The 16,461-nt window shown below is 43.1% G+C and overlaps 1 protein-coding gene across 7 annotated transcripts in view; it reads left to right on the top strand.

Moving 5' to 3' along the window:
- LOC132207818 (complement C4-like) overlaps window positions 1-16,461 on the top strand; it is a 343,465-nt gene that overhangs the window by 296,753 nt on the left and 30,251 nt on the right. For 4 of the 7 annotated variants that reach the window (XR_009443868.1, XR_009443870.1, XR_009443866.1 and 1 more), the window contains 4 exons: window positions 6,117-6,326; window positions 9,911-10,071; window positions 12,132-12,191; window positions 13,704-13,868. The exons of 1 other annotated variant lie outside the window; for it this stretch is intronic. Coding sequence is in view for 1 of the 6 variants with exons in the window: in XM_059643670.1 (XP_059499653.1) it covers window positions 6,198-6,326 (129 nt within the window). In the remaining 5 variants the exon portion in view is untranslated. The remainder of the gene's footprint in view (window positions 1-6,116; window positions 6,327-9,910; window positions 10,072-12,131; window positions 12,192-13,703; window positions 13,869-16,461) is intronic. 2 more of the 7 variants (XR_009443867.1, XM_059643670.1) reach the window with 2 other exon arrangements.

The following is a 16,461-nucleotide window of genomic DNA, read 5'->3' as shown; positions in this document are numbered from 1 at the left end:
AAGATAAATGCAAAACTATTCAATTCCACTGGAGGTTTGAGATACAGTGTTGATGTTTGTTCTATGTAGTAGCCTGGCCTTAACTTGTCCTGTGGTGAGATGTAATTTGAAGGGGATGCTGTGCTTTTTTTTTTCTCATTTTGGTACGGTATGTGTTACTTGACCTTGTCAGCCTATTTTATAGAGTCATAGTCGTACAGCGTGGAAATGGGCCCTTAGGTCCAACATAATCCCAAACTAAACTAGTCCCAACTGCCTCTTCGTGGCCCATATCCCTTCAGCCTTGTCCTATTTATAAACCTCGATCAGGTCACCTTTTATCCCCTTTGCTCCAGTGAAAAAAGTTCCAGCTGACCCAACCTTCCTTTATCACTGAAACCTTCCATGCTCAGCAACAATCTGGTAAATTTCTTCTGTGCCCACTCTTGCTTAATAATATCCTTCTAAAATAGGGCAACTGTAAATTTGTACTGTAGAAATCTTCAAGACGAGAAAAACATTAAAAGCAAACAAACCAGGAAATGAAGGGATCAAATTGTAGTTCAGGAAGTGGAAAAATGGAAGTGGCTTGAGTGCAGCAGGTTCTGGACTAACGTACACTGTAGTTCTGAAAGGGCATTTCACCGGTGTGAGTGGAAAGTTGTAGATGAAATAGTGACTTGAATCTTCAAGTACGCTCTCTCTCCAATTGATGTTGGAAACTCCTTCATGTTTCTAATGACGCATCCCAGGTTTCGCTGCTGTTGTCTAGCTGATAGCCAGCCTTCAAACTGTTTCAAAGAGGAAAAGAACAAAGAAAATTACAGCACAGGAACAGGCCCTTTGGCCCTCCAAGCATGCGCCGTTCCAGATCCTTTATGTAAACCTGTCGCCTGTTTTCCAAGGATCTGTTCCCTTTGCTCCCTGCCCATTCATGTTTCTGACTAGATACATCTTAAATGACGCTATTGTGCCCGCCTCGAACGCCTGCGTTGACAACGCGTTTCAGGCACCCACGACTCTCTGCATAAAGAACTTTCCACTCATATACCTTAAACTTTTCCCCTCTCACCTTGAAATTGTGACGTCTAGTAATCCCCCAACTCTGAGATGGAAAGCTTCTTGCTATCCACCCTGCCTATACCTCTCATGATTTTGTCGACATCAATCAGGTCCCCCCCTTCAACCTCCGTGTTTCTCATGTAAATAATCCCAATCTACTCAACCTCTGTTCATAGCTAGTGCCCTCCATACCAGGTAACATCCTGGTGAACCTCCTCTGCACCATCTCCAAAGTATTCACGTCCTATTGGTAATGTGGCGACCAGAACTGTACGCCGTATTCCAAATGTGAATCAAAGTCCTATAAAACTGCAACATGACATGCCAACTCTTATACTTGATACCCCGTCTGATGAATGAAAGCATGCCGTATGCCTTCTTGACCACTCTATTGACCTGCGTTGCCACCGTCTGGGTGCAATGGACCTGAACACCCAGATCTCTCTGTGCATCAATTTTCCCCAGGGCTTTTCCATTTCCCGTACAGTTCGCTCTTGAATTGGATCTTCCAAAATGCATCACCTCGCATTTGCCCGGATTGAACTCCATCTGCCATTTCTCCACCTAACTCTCCAATCTGTCTATATTCTGCATTCTCCAACAGTCCCCTTCGCTATCCGCTACTATCTGTTTTGCATCGGTTTTGCACAAAACTAGATTTCTGTTCTATTTTTGCAAGTGAATTGTTTCAAATTAGTTGCTGTTCTTTGTAAATCACAATCATGAATGCACATCCAAGCAGTGGGGAGAGGGTGAGAATGGATTTGAGACGTCATGAAGTCGGAGATTTGTTATAATCCGCAAATATTGTCATGATAATTTTTAAAATTCACGAGCATGTCATTGATGTTGCTTTCTTGGGCTGCATTTGCTATCCATCCAGAATTGCTGTTGAGAAGGTTGTGGAGAATTGGCCTGTTGAATAGCTGCAATGCACGTGGTATGAATATATTAATGAACTACTGAGGACAGGAGATGAATTGCTTTTACTCAGTGGAAATGAAGTAACAGTCATACAGTTCCAGATCAGGATTCTGCTGATTTTGACAGGGAACATGCAGATTCTGGAGCTGCTGTTTAAATATTTTTGGGTGGTAGGGTTCACACAATTATCAGGTACTGTGGAAGGAGTTTGATGAATTGGTGCATTGTCTCATTGTAACTCCCCATCTCAAACAACAGTTCATTCTAGATCCATTGTTAATTGTAAATTTTCAGTTCGACCGAAAGGAAAAACAGTATTGAGGGATATGGACCAAAGGCAATATGGAGGTAGGCCACAATTAAGTTATAACCTCATTGGATGGTAGAAAGTGTTTGAAGGGTTGAATGGCTGACTTGTTTTCCTATATCCTTACGTAAGAAGGGGGATCAATCAGTGGGATGATTTGACTGCATTGCTGTCGTTTATCGATAGTGTTGTCGGAGTCGCACTCGTTCAGCTGAGTGAAGAGTATTTCATTGACACCCGGATTTGGAGTTTATCGGCAGTGGACAGATGTTGAGAAGTCTACTTGCTGTAGAATCTATTGTCTCTGATCTACGGTTCCAGTCACATTGATTAACATAGATCCAAGAACACTTCAGCAGAGGAACAGGCCCTTTGGCATGCAATGTTGTGCTAAACATGATGCCAAATTTAGCTAAAGCCTTCTGAATGTCCTTGATTCATATCCCTACATTCCTTGCATATTCATGTACGTATATAAAAGTGTCTTAAACGGCCCTATTGTATCTGCTTCCACAGCCACCCCGGCAGTGCTTTTCAGACTCCTACCACTCTCTGTATATAAGAATTGTCTCTGACATCTCCTTTGAACTTTCCTGCTCTCACCTTAAATACATGCCCCCAGTTTTAGACATTTCAAATCTGGGAGAAGGGTTACAGTCAGAATCTGTCTATGCATGTCATAAATTTGTAAACCTCTATCAAGTCTTCCCTCAACCTCTGCCACTGCAGAGAAAACAGCCTGAGTCTTTCCAGCCTCTCCTTTCTAGCTCAAGCCCTCAAATCCAGGCAACCTCTTTTGCACCGTATTCAAAACCTCCACGTCCTTCCTGTAACATGACGACCAGAATTGGATACAATTCTTAAGAGTGCAATACTTAAGGCCGAACCAAAGTGTTCTAAAGCTGGAACATGACATCCTGATTCTTGTGCTCGATTCCCGAACTAATAAAGGCAAGCATGCCATGCGTCTTCTTTGCCACTCTATCAACTTGTGTGGCCCCTTTCGGGGAGCTATGAACTGAATCCCAAGATCCCTGTGTCCACAAATGCTGCTCAGGGTCCTGCCATTAACTGTATATTTTTCCTTAACATTTAATTTCCCAAAGTGGAGCACTTCACACTTAATGGATTAAAATTCACTTGCCATTTCTGCAATGGATCTGTATCCTTCTGTATCCTTTTATGACTTTCTACCCTAACTACCACTCTACCAATCATTCTATCGTCTAAAAACTTACTAACCCATCCATCTATCTTGTCACCTCAGTCATTTTATATATATACCACAACAGCAGAGGTCCCAGTACAGATCCCTGCAGAACACAATAGTCCTGGATCTGCAGCCTAAAAAGCACGTTTCCACCACCACCCTCTGCCTTCTCTGGGCAAGCCAGTTGTGAATCCAAGCAGCTAAGTGACCACGGACCCCATGGATCTTAATCTTCTGGATGATCCTACGGTGAAGCGCCTTGTTTTAAGCCTTGCTAACATCCATGTCCACAATATCCACCACTCTATCTTCAATGATCACATTAGTTACCTCCTCAAAAAATTCAATCAATTTACTAAGACATGACCTGCCCTGCACAAAGCCATGCTGACTGTCCCTAATTGGGCCATGCTGTTCCAAATACAGATAAATACAATCCCTAAGAATTCTGTCCAATAGCTTCCCAATGAACGATGAGAGACTCTCTAGTCTATAGTTTCCTGGATTGACCCGATTTACCTTCTTGAACAGAAGAAGAACATTTAGCAACTTGCTCGTCCTCAGTACATCTCCAGTGGTTACCAAGGATACAAAGATATTGCTGAATGCCCCGACAATCTCCTCTCTCACCTCGCTCAAAATCCTTGAGTAGATACCATTGGGTCCTGAGGACTTATCCACCTTAATGCTCTTTCTTGATCTCAAAATGCTGTTATCGTATGAGCATGCTCCACACAAATCCCACTATCCTCCACACCCTTCGCCTGAGTGAATAGTGATGCACAGTACTCATTTCGGATCTTGCCCATATCCTCTGCTTCCGTACACAAGTTCCCTCCTTTGTCCTGAATGATCCTACTTTCTCACTATTTATCCCCTTGTTTTTGATGTATGCACAGAATGCCTTGGGATTTCCTTCAACCCTCCTTGCCAAGGTCATTTCATCGCCCTTTCTTTTTCTGCTTTTTCTAATGTCGACCCTGTTCGATTTTAGTTTCCTAACCCTGACATATTTCTGTTTTTGTCCCTTTTGACTAACTTCACAACCTCCCCAATTATCCAAGGGTCTTTACCTCGCCATCGTTGTCCTTCCTCCTTCCTGATCCTAAACTCATAAGCAGGCCTTTAAACAATTCCCATATGGCAAATGTGACAGCTCCCCCCAATTAACACTCCCCAGCTCCTACCTAAAATTGATATAATTTACTCTCCCCCAGGGTCCTGACTTATCCTTCTTCATAGCAATCTCAAAATTGAAGGAGTTGTGATCACTATTTCCAAAATGCTTTCCCACACTTCTCACCAGTTACCTGACCAGGACAAAGTCCAGCATGGCCCATCTTCTATCCATATACTGTGTCAAGAAACTCTCTTGGATAGACTTAATTAAATTCTTCAGCTCACGGATTCTGTGACAGTCAAAGAGAAGCAGTGAATTTTTCTAACCTCATTTCCAACATCTGGCGCATAGCCTTGCATGGCTTGGATAGCACTTGTACATTTAAAACAAAAATGTAAGGATGATGTTCAGGTAAGGACATGGAATTTTGTCATGTGGTCATATTCTCTCTTGTTGGAGCTGATTGCTGCTTCGCACTTGTGTGGTGCAAATGTTACTTATCGTTTATCAGGCCAAGCCTGATCGTTGTGCAAGTCTCACTGTATTTTCTCATCGTTGATTTCACTGTTGGAAAAGTCATGAATTCTGCTGGACACCTGGACAATATTCAATGAACATTCATGTCTCCACTTTGGTTCAAATGAAGACATGACTTCAGCCAGTGCAGGTATCCAGTGAATGCCACTGACTCAATTTTCTATTCGTCTGCTTCACACCACATTCAATCAGAAGTTGGCTTGGTGGAAATGACAGATTGCAGTTTCCTTCCTTTTCAAGCTCAGGATCTCTGATCGTATTTGTGGTAAATCCTGAATGAGGTTATGAGAAGTGTGAGCCTGACAAAAAGGAAACTGAACCTTAGTGTGCAGCTGTTTGACAGCACTGTCATCCAGATGTTGCATTACTTGGCTGATGATTGAGAATACATTGAGGCCATAATTGGTCAGCACAATTTGTCTGACTATTACATGATAGGTCATCTTTCTCTGAAATGTGAGTGTCGCAAGTGTTTAAAAATGTACTGGAAAACATTTACTGTTGGTGTGCTGACCTTGGGGCACATTGTTCCAATACAGTTTGTGGGATGCTGCCAGGTGTCATGGCATTTGCAGTATCCAGAACATTCAGTCTTGTCATTGCGTGAAATAACTTGAATTGCGTGTAAGTTAAGATCTGTGGTGCCTCCTCAGGATGAGGGCAAGAAGATCATCCAGACTGATGCTCTGAATGGTTTCATCTGCGTCTTCACCTTTTGTTCGTAACATCTTGTAATAACTGCCATGTAGCCTGATGAGAAACTAAAGCTCATCTTGATTCATTTGCATTCGAAGGTGCCTATTTTTCCCAAACAAAAGGACCCATCACTGAGCGGGAAGTATGGAGCATGTTATAGACATCAGTGGTGAGACAATGGTGGATCTTGACCAGAAAACCATTGTTATGTTGGTGAAATGCAAACAAAAATCTATATGATGTAAACTTTATTCTCAGCTAATCCCTTTCTCAAATGACAGATTCTGATGTTGGTTCCTGGAAAGCCTCCATTGTTGGAGGACGAGAATCCGTATCCACTTGAAGCAGCATAGGCTTCTGCGATGACTGTGGAAACCACTGCTTATGCCTTGCTTCAAGCATTGTCAAGGAATGATATTGACTATGCAACACCGATTGCGAGGTGGCCAACGATGCAACAGAACTATGGTGGTGGATTTCACTCGACGCAGGTAAATGCTTGAGATCACAACAACAGGCATTCAGATATTTCCATTGATCATGTTACTAACTGGTGGTTGTTGCTGTTTGCAATCAAACTGGACACTGCATTTTCATCTGCAGGTTTGGTGCATTGGCACAAATTCCAGTTCTTCAGTGGTGTTAATCCTTGGTTAAATTCTTACATGCACTTTGACTGTGCATCACTTTTCCTCTTGGCATTGTCCTTGAAAACGATCTGTTTCTGGAAACCTTCACTTACTTGTCATAGGATCATTGAGGGACAGCATAATAGAGTGCTGTGGCAATGGAACAGACCCTTCAGCAAATTGTATGTGCCCTCACAAGATGCAAGTCCCGAACTATTCTCATCACATTTCCCAGCACTCGACCCAGAGCCTTGTATGCCTTGGCATCGCAAATGCCCAATCAAAGACTTGTTAAATGTTATCATGCTTTCTGCCTCTACCACCCACACAGTCGGTGCGTTCCACATTCTCACCACAGGTTGGGTGCAAAAACAACTAAGTTTCCTCAAGAGATAGTAGGAACTTGCCAATGCTGGAGAATCTGAGAGAGCAAGGTGTCGAACTGGATGAACACAGCGGGCCGAGCAGCATCAGAGAAGCAAGAAAGCTGACGTTTCAGATCGAGACCGTTCTTCAAAACCCGGGGAGGAGAAGGGTATTCTGTAAAAAATAGGGAGAAGTGGGGAGGCAGACAGAAGATGGAGAAAGGAGAAGATAGGTGAACTGTCCCGTGCTGTCCACTCACTGTCCCCTGCTCCAGAATCATAGAATCAGAGAATTGTACAGAATTGAACAAGCACTTCATTCCATTGTGTCTGTAACCACTGAAGCCACACTAAGTTCACATTCGGCTCATGTTCTAGCAATAGGCCTATTGCCTTGAATGTTATTTCATTTTACGTGCTGTACCAACCCTTTTTCTTTAACGTGAAAAGATTATCCACCTCAACTGAAGTCCCAGACAATGAATTCCAACCCCCCAGCACCTTCTGGGTGTCTTTTCTTTCCTGAAATTCCTTCTGAGCTTTTAGCTTAAATGTATGTATCTCTTCTTCTACCACCACCGCCCCCCGACCGACCCCATTATGGACCTTCTTTTTACCTCGCCCCTACCCATATTAATCTAAACAATTTTTTCAGGACCTCCTTCAACCTTCTCTACTCGAAAGAAAACAATCCAACCTTATCCAGATAAAACAGTGATGCTAGAGACAATGGGAACTGCAGATGCTGGAGAATCCAAGAGAACAAAGTGTGGAGCTGGCTGGACACAGCAGGCCAAGCAGCATCTCGGGAGCACAAAAGCTGATGTTTCAGGCCTAGACCTTTAATCAGAGATCGGCAACAGTTATGCTGCCCGGCCTGCAGTGTTCCTCCAGCTCCACACTGTGTGATCTCAGACTCCAGCATTGCCAGTTATTGCTAACGCAAACTTATCCAGACTCTCCAAAGAGTTAAAATGCTTCACCCCCTCAGAACATCCTGATGAATGTCCTCCACACATGCTCAAATGCAAACTCCTCCTTTCTATAATGGAGAGACCAGAACTGCACTGAGCACTTCAGCTGGGGCCTAACAAAAGTCCTGTACAGCTCTTGAGCCATATGCTTTCTGAACTGTCCCTTTAAGCTGCCATTCCATGTTCAGGAATCTGTGGACAAGCACCCCAAGATCACACCATTCCTCTGATCTTCCTAGTGTCCTGGCATTTCTTTGAATGATTCCTTGCCTTGTTAGTTTGTCCAAATTGCCTTCTTGATCAGGGTTAACATTCCATCTACCGTTGACCTGCCCATTTGACCAATCTGTGACTTTGGATTCAACTTGCTGTATTTTCCTGGACCCCCCGAGCTTTACCTTCTTTGCCACGCTCCCATTTGGGACCCTGTCCAAGTCTTTGCTGAAATCTATTTTCACTACATCAACTCCCATCTGCACACTCTGTCACCTCTTTGAAAGAATCATCTAAGTTTGTGAGGCGTGACCTCCCTCTGACAAAGCTATGCTGACGGTCGCTGATCAGACCCCACTTCTTGAAATGGAAATTACGTCTGCCGTTCAGAATTTTCTCCAATATTTTCCTTTCTACTGATGTGATACTCACCGGTCTGTAATACTCTGCTTTATGTTTGTCACGCATTTTGATAAGTGGAACGATGTTACCTGTTCTCCAGTCCTTTGGTACTTTTGAAAGCTCTGTATGACGGCGAGTGGAATTTTTTCTCTCATCTCCCTGGGCATCGTGGCATACACCTCATCCAAACCTGGGATTTGTCCAATTTTAAATTCACCAAAACACCTAACATCTCCCCAGTCTCTGTTAATTCTGTCCGAGAATTGTGTGCTCCTTCTCACATGTAAAAGCTGATGTGAAATTCTCGTTTAACACCTGTCATTGCCCTCCAGTTCAAACCGTTCATTTGCCACTTCATCCCTAATGAGACCTGGTTTTCCCTGGGTTTTCTCTTTCCCTCTGAGACACTTGTAGAAGATTTTGAGATTCTCCCTCATCCTAATCTTGGTCACCAGTGTTCTGTTGCCCTGTATTTGTTCTCTGATTTGCTGCGACGAGATGCCCCTGCACACTATACATCATCATCATCATGGTGGTTTCTCGCAGATATGGATGACACTCTCCCACTCTCACGCTGAATTGATCGCCGGCTGCACAGACCGATGCAGCTACCGTCGGCTCTGTTGCGCTCGGGGCAGAAGGCAGTCGTGGGAAGGGGTGAGGGAGGTGTTGGTGTGGCTGCATGGCTTCCGCTGCTTCCAAAGGCAAGCCGCAAAGTGTTTGATGCCTTCCCAGGTGCTCTTCAGGCTTTAGGCCGTCTTAGGCCGGCGATTCCCAGGTGTCTGCAGGAATGTCGCACTTCACCATTGAGGACTTGAGTTTATCACCGAGTGCTTCCTCTGCACATCTGGGTCTCGCCTGCTTTTTTGAAGCTGGGATGAGAACATGCGGAGAGTCTCGTGTCAGTCATACAGATGAAGTGTCCAGCCCATTGTAGCTGATCGAGGATGGTCAGTGCCTCAGTGCTGGGGATGTTGGCCTGGTTGACGTTAGTGCGTCCACAGGGGCTCTTGTTCCCTTGATGACTGTTATACACCTCCCTATTCCTTTTTATCTGGTCAAAGAACAAAGAAAATTACAGCACAGGAACAGGCGCTTCGGCCCTCCAAGCCTGCGCCAGATCCTATTGAAAGTAGCGTGTTGATGCATTTGTGTAATGATTGTGTTTTGTTTGAGCCCTAACATTGAAAGCAGTGTAAGAATGTGCAGCAGGCAAGGTGTCATGAGATTGAGCCTTCATACACTTGCAAGATGTTGAAAATTTGCCATTATTTATTAAAACACTGATAAATTTCCATGATCAACATTTCTGTTACACTGCAATGATTATCCCGTGGCATGTAAAATCAGAAAGATTCACTAAAATGAGACTGGGTCATGCCCTAGCCTTGCGGAGTTGGGTCAGCATGCAGGGAGAATGTTTGCATTTCATCTATGTGGAAGTACTGAAATATTTCCATGAATCTAAAAGTCACTTTTCCCTTCATTGAAGGACACAATCATTGCCTTGGAAGCTTCATCATGATTGACATTGCATTTCTGAAGAGGGAAGAAGAAATCAACATGCAAATTCAATTCCATGGTTTTGGAAGTCCCATTGAGAACACGATTCATGTGCGCTGGCATAATGCTCTGACCGAGAAAGAATCGAAGGTGAGTTTGTAGTTTGGAAGATCGCAGCAATTTATGCATCAACTTCTTCATCAATAATGTTCCATTGCTTTCAAACTGCATTTTCCACTCTGCAAGATAATAACTGTTAGAACAAGCAACAGGATGGGTAGATGGGCTATGGGGAATGCAATGGCACAAAACCCAATCCATTCGACAACATATTTCAGATATGTCGACAAATTAAATATTCCAGCAAAGGGATAAAACAAGGAAGATGAGAGTGAGGAGGCAAGAGTTCTGATGACAAAAGAACACGAACTTAACTTGATCCATTTGAGCAAAAAAGCAGGCACACAAACAAATAATCAGCTAACAATGCACATGTGCAACGGAGGCTACAGGGGGACTAAGAATGCCGAATTGTTGTCATGCGTTTTGCTGAAAGGGTGATTGAAACAGATTCTGTGGTAAATTTGAAGAAATACAGATAATGCATCTCAGGATGTTGGAGAAAGAACATTTATGGACTGAGGCAAATTGTATTGCCCTTTTCAGGAGTTATTTGGGTCAAAATGAATTCAAAGACTTTCTTCTGTGCTGAAAGCTTTAGCTTAGTTGCAGCTGGATCACAATTTCTGTTCCTGGTAGTATTTAGCAAACTGTTAAAAGTGAATGTCACTGCACAGAATTCCAAACATGACTCCAATCAGTAGAGAAAATATCCAAGGGGTATGATGAGTTGTATCCTCTCATGTTGAACAATGCAGCTACAGATACACTGGAGGCACTGATGATAATCTTCCAAGAATCCTTAGATTGTGGAAAATTCTCAGAGGATTGAAAGATTGTGAACATAACACCTTTATTACAAAGATACTTCAATAAAATAGTGAGCAAGTATTGCCAATTTTGGTCAACCTGGGAAGATGTTCATGCCGGCAATGAAAGATGAAATAACAGGGTACTTAGTGTGCTATAACATCCTACAGAGTTAACATCCTTTCATAAAGGGGAAATAATACTTGACAAACTTGCTACAGTGCTTTGAGAAGGAAACAAACATTACTGACGAAGGACCACCAGTTGATGTCGTACATTGAGATTTCAACAAAGCATTTGATAAGGTACAGCTCATAAGGTGTCTCAAAAGAAAAGAGCCCACGTGTTCAAGCGTAGTATGTTAGGATGGACAGAGGACTGCATCGTACATAGAAGTAGAGTCGTAGCAGCAAGATGGTAACTTATAAGTCATGTACGGCCACAGAGTGAATGCTGCGGAGGCCGTACACCTCATGTTGACTGGGTTGATTTTGGAAATGGCGTAGGGGATTGCCATGCTTAGGAAAGTTGGGCGGGCTGGGACGACATTCATTGGAGTTTATAAGATTGAAACAAATCTTATTTTTTCAACATTTAAGATGCTTAAGAGGCTTGATAGTGTATATCCGTAGAGATTACTCCCATTGTGAAAGATTTTACGACCAGAGGCCACATTTTCAAATTGGTTGCCTGTTAATTTAGGGGAAGAATTACTTCTTTCAGGTTGTAGCAATCTATTGAACACTTTGGCAGAGAAGGTTTTAGAGGTAATGCCATTAATTATATGCTCGGCTGAGATGGCCAGGTTAATTTTTAAATCAAGGAACAACAACAATGAGAAAAGGGTAGTCTTGACAATGCATTCATGAAGGCGTTTTTTTTTCTCTCTTGGATAAGATTTGAAAATGAAATGTATACACTTCCTTTTCATCTGGGAATAAATAACTGTTCTGAACGATTTCCATTGACGAATAGCAATCTGACAAGCATCACAATGTAAAGAGATTTTTCGCTTCTTTTTAATTGTAACTGTATTCTTTGGAATTAATTCGGCATATATTATTTACGTCTCAGGAAGTATGTTCATCACTGCATCTCAAAAAGTGGTGTGTTGTGTGACAACAGCTTTTTAAAGATCACTTCAATGGTTGTAACACGCATTAAATTACACTGTTGGCCAATCTGTCCATGATTATTTCATTATCTTATGTTTCAAACAGACAAGGAAATATTGGTGATGCAATGAAGAGTTTGATTCTCAAATATAATTGTTGTTCTAGCTTCCGCTTGGAAGAAAGATTCACATCAAGTTGACTGGTCAAGTAAATGGGACACTGACTGTGAGTACTTTGAATGTTCGAGTTATTCCTAAAATGAAAGTTATGACCTTGATGATTTCTCTTTCATGCAGATATGAAGAGACTATTTTAAAATATCCTCTAGGTTAGTGGTTCAGGCATAAAAGTGCAATATGTATATTTAAGTATATACATGTACATGCGTAATCTGAAAAGATAATGAGTATAAATCACTTGTTACAAGGTGAGAATGAGTTATCCAGATAGTAAGAACTGCCAGTGTTGGTGTCTGAGATAACACATTGTGGAGCTGGAGGAACACAGCAGGGCAGGCAGCATCAGAGGCTCAAGAAAGGTGAGGTTTTGGGTCAGGACCCTTCCTCAGAAATGGAGGGTGGAAGGGAGCTCAGAAACAAACAGTGTGGAGTGGGAGGAGGTGCTGGGGAAGGTAGGTGGGATGGTGATAAGTGAGTACTATCCAGATTGGAACAGATTTCCCCCAGCGGGTATTGAATATGAATTCCAAATCACTCTCAAAATCTTAGTGACTGTTAACATTCATGTTTTTTGTCTGTGTGTTTCAGTAATTGCATGACAGTTTGAATGGTTCTTTGAGAGTGAGGAACCTATGGACTCTCACACACCAAGATGGAATTTAGTTCAAAGAGTGACTTCAAAATAGTTGCTTGCTTTTAAAATCTTGACCATTTTTGCTGTCCAGTTGAATGAATTTAGCTTCATACTGCTTCAATAGGAATTAGTGTTTAATAGGAACATATTTGTGAAACTTACAGTTCCGTAAGTTTTAGCATAAACTGGTGCAGCCTTTCGGTGCTTGCAAAAAGGCTTACCTCTCCGTTAATACCGAAGGAAAATTGGAGTTTAAAAGTAAATTCACCCGCTGTCAGGGAATGAAATGATAATGTTGACTCAAATATAATTTTTAAGAAAGTAATATATTTGTGAAACACTAAACTCCAATTAAAATTTGGATATGCTTGTTTTATACATGGTTGGATATTGGATTCATTTTAAATGAGGGTGAAGATCACTTTAAATCCAGCATATTTGTGAAGAAAAGAAATAGCATGTCAAATAAAATTAACTGCATGACTCTACATAGCCCTATATGTAGAATTTCGTTCTGAACTATGAGACAGTTATGATCCCGTACTCCCTCAGTGCTCATGGCAAGAGTAAGACTCCTGTTTGACGTGCTATGCACTGCATGGAATGGCGGCGACATCAGATTCATTGATGCTTGAGAATCAAAAGAATATGACGATAAGATTTAAAATCAAAATCTCATTGAACACTTCAAGGAATGTATTACAGGAAGGTGGGGAAAGCATGTATGACTAATAGAAGGTGGTGGCACAGATCAAGTAGACCTGTGTGCTAAAACTTATGACAAATTTCACATTGAATGGAACAGTTTAAACAGGCTGGAGGAAGCAGACATGCCAGCTCAAACTTGTTGAATTTGTGCATTCTGTTCGTAAACATCAGCAAAATTGTGGGAAACATGTTTATTCTTTCTCTTTTATTGCACAGAACCATACAATGAGTCTGTTTTGATGAGGAACTTAAAGATTACGAGTCCCGTCCGTTTGACTCAGAGTTTGGTACCATAGGTTGGTACGATCTTCGTTGGAGAAGGAAAAGGGATGTTCCAGATACAGAAAATAGTCAAACCATTTACTACAAAGTCCGTTTCTGGTTAGTATTAATTAATGCAGTTAACATTTTTAGATCGATATGATTGCACAATGGAGTCAATAAGAAAATTCCATCTGATATTCCACAAATTTTAAGTGGATATTAAAGCCGCTGATTTCTTTTTCATGCTGTCTGCTGCTTTTAAGAATGGTTGTCTTACTGTCGAAATGTTTAGCTTTGACTCCATGGCTTCTTCCATTAGCTCACATTGAAACACATGTTTCTTCAGCCAAAAATGTACGTTTACCCGGTGTAGCTCGACCAACCTTCCCCTGTGGTCGTTCCCCTGAAATCCCCTGCGGTCGCTCCCCTGAAAAACAAGTATACCGTTTTGGATACTGTTCCGGGGGATGACTTACCAGGGGCATGCAGTAGGGTGCAGGTCTCTGGCACAGAGTCTGTCCCTCTTGCACAGAAGGGAAGCGGGGATAGGAAGAGAGTGATAGTCATTGGGGACTCAATAGTTGGAGGGACTGATAGAAGATTTGCCGGGAACGAAAGAGACTGACGATTGGTGTGTTGCCGACCAGGAGCCAGGGTCCGTGATGTCTCGGATAGTGTGTTTAGGGTCCTGAGGGGAGAGGGTGACCAGCCCCAAGTCGTGGTCCACGTAGGCACCAGCGACGTAGGTAGAAAGAGGGATAGGGATGCCAGGCAGGATTTGAGGGAGCTAGGGTGGAAGCTGAGAGCTGGAACAAAGAGCGTGGTCATCTCTGTTTGTCACCCGTACCACGTGATAGCGAGGCAAAGAACAGGGAGAGATTTCAGCTGAAGACGCGGCTGCAGGGATGGTGCAGGTGGGAGGGCTTCAGGTACATGGGACAATTGGGGCTCATTCTGGGGAAGGTGGGACCTGTACAAACAGGACGGTCTCCACTTGAACCAGAGGGGCACGAATATCCTGGGTGGGAAATTGGCTAGTGCCATTCGGTTGGATTTAAACTCGCTCAGAAGGGGGATGGGAAACTGAGGTGTAGTCCTAGTACACAGGAGGATGAGCGTAGGGAGGACATGGTCAGGACCTCACTGTCACAGGAGTGTGCTGGCAGACAGCAAGCTGGATTGAAGTGTGACGACTTTAATGCCGGGAGTATCCGGAATAAGTTAGGTGAGGTTGCAGCTTGGATAGGTACCTGGGACTTGGATGTTGTGGCCATTTCGGAGACATGGATAGAGCAGAGTCAGGAATGGATGTTGCAGGTTCCAGGGTTTAGATCTTTGATTAAGGTCTGGGAAGGTGGTAAAAGATGGAGGTGTGGCTTTGTTGGTCAAGGACACTATAACGGCGGCTGAAAGAACCTTTGAGGACTCGTCTACTGCGGTGGTATGGGCTGAGGTTGCCAAGGAAAGTTTGTCGACTGAGTCAGTGTGGGTGGAAGTTCGGAACAGCAAGGCAGCAGTCACTTCACTGGGGGTTTTCTACGGCCCCCAAATAGCAGTTGAGAGATCAAAGAACTCATTGGCCGGCAGATAGTTGAAAAGTGCACACGTAGCAGGGTTGTTGTTCAGGGTGACTTCAACTTTTCCAATATAGATTGAAACCTCCTGAGTGCAGATGGTTTGGATGGTGCCGTTTTTGTCAGGTGTGTTCAGGAGGGTTTCCTTACTCAGTTTGTGGACAGGCCGAGGAGGGAGGCCATTTTGGATTTGGTGGTCGGCAATGAGCCAGGACAGGTGTCAGATGTCGTGGTGGGAGACCACTTTGGCGACAGTGACTACAACAGCCTCACATTTACCATAGCCATGGAAAGGGAAAGGAGCAGTTACCAGGGGAAGATATTTAACTGGGGAAAAGGAAACTATGATGCTATCAGACAGGAGTTGTGAAGTAGAGATTGGGAGCAATTGTTCCACAGAAAGGGCACAGCAGACATGTGGAGCTGTTCAAGGAGCAGTTGTTGCGAGTGATGTATGAATTTGTTCCTCTGAGACAGGTAAGAAGGGGTAAGATTAAGGAGCCTTGGATGACGGGTGCAGAGGTGCTTCTTGTCGAAAAGAAAAAGGCAGCGTACGTAAGGTGGAGGAAGTGAGGGTCTAGCACAGCTTTAGAGTATTACAGGCCTGCTCGGAAGGAGCTCAAAAGATATTGCCTGTACAATTGTTACCTGTTACAACCTTTGCGTCCACGCTTGCTCATTCAATGGTGTCAAGATGCCAGCAGTGAGTGTACCTTCTCCATCCCCTAATGCCGTCAGCTCACACAAGACATAGTCCTTACTTAAAATCTTCTGATCAAACAAAGTTCATTGTTTTGGACATTTTAGTTACCTGTCATGAAAGGAAAACTGATTCTGACTGGCGTGAACTGCAGTGCAAATGAATATAATCTGCGAAACGAGATTCCTTATGGGCTTGCATCTGCTAGAAATGATTGCTTTTCAAAGACGTTGCATACATACATTTATTTCTCCTATCACCTTAGATTATATTTTTGTTTGTGCGTGTTGTGTGGGCTTCCAGTCAGGCCCATAAACACAGGTTGATGCAGTCACTGTTATAACACGGTATTGAAGGAGAATTTGTGATCTTTGGAGTTTCATTCCAGTGTATGAAGGAGTGCATCATCAAACCACTCCAGATCTCTACTGGTGAC

The sequence above is a fragment of the Stegostoma tigrinum genome, unplaced genomic scaffold, assembly GCF_030684315.1.
Source record: "Stegostoma tigrinum isolate sSteTig4 unplaced genomic scaffold, sSteTig4.hap1 scaffold_167, whole genome shotgun sequence".
In the NCBI taxonomy this organism is placed as follows: Eukaryota; Metazoa; Chordata; class Chondrichthyes; order Orectolobiformes; family Stegostomatidae; genus Stegostoma; species Stegostoma tigrinum.
The sequence above is the reverse complement of the archived record's forward strand: the minus strand, read 5'-3'. Positions and strand labels throughout refer to the sequence as shown.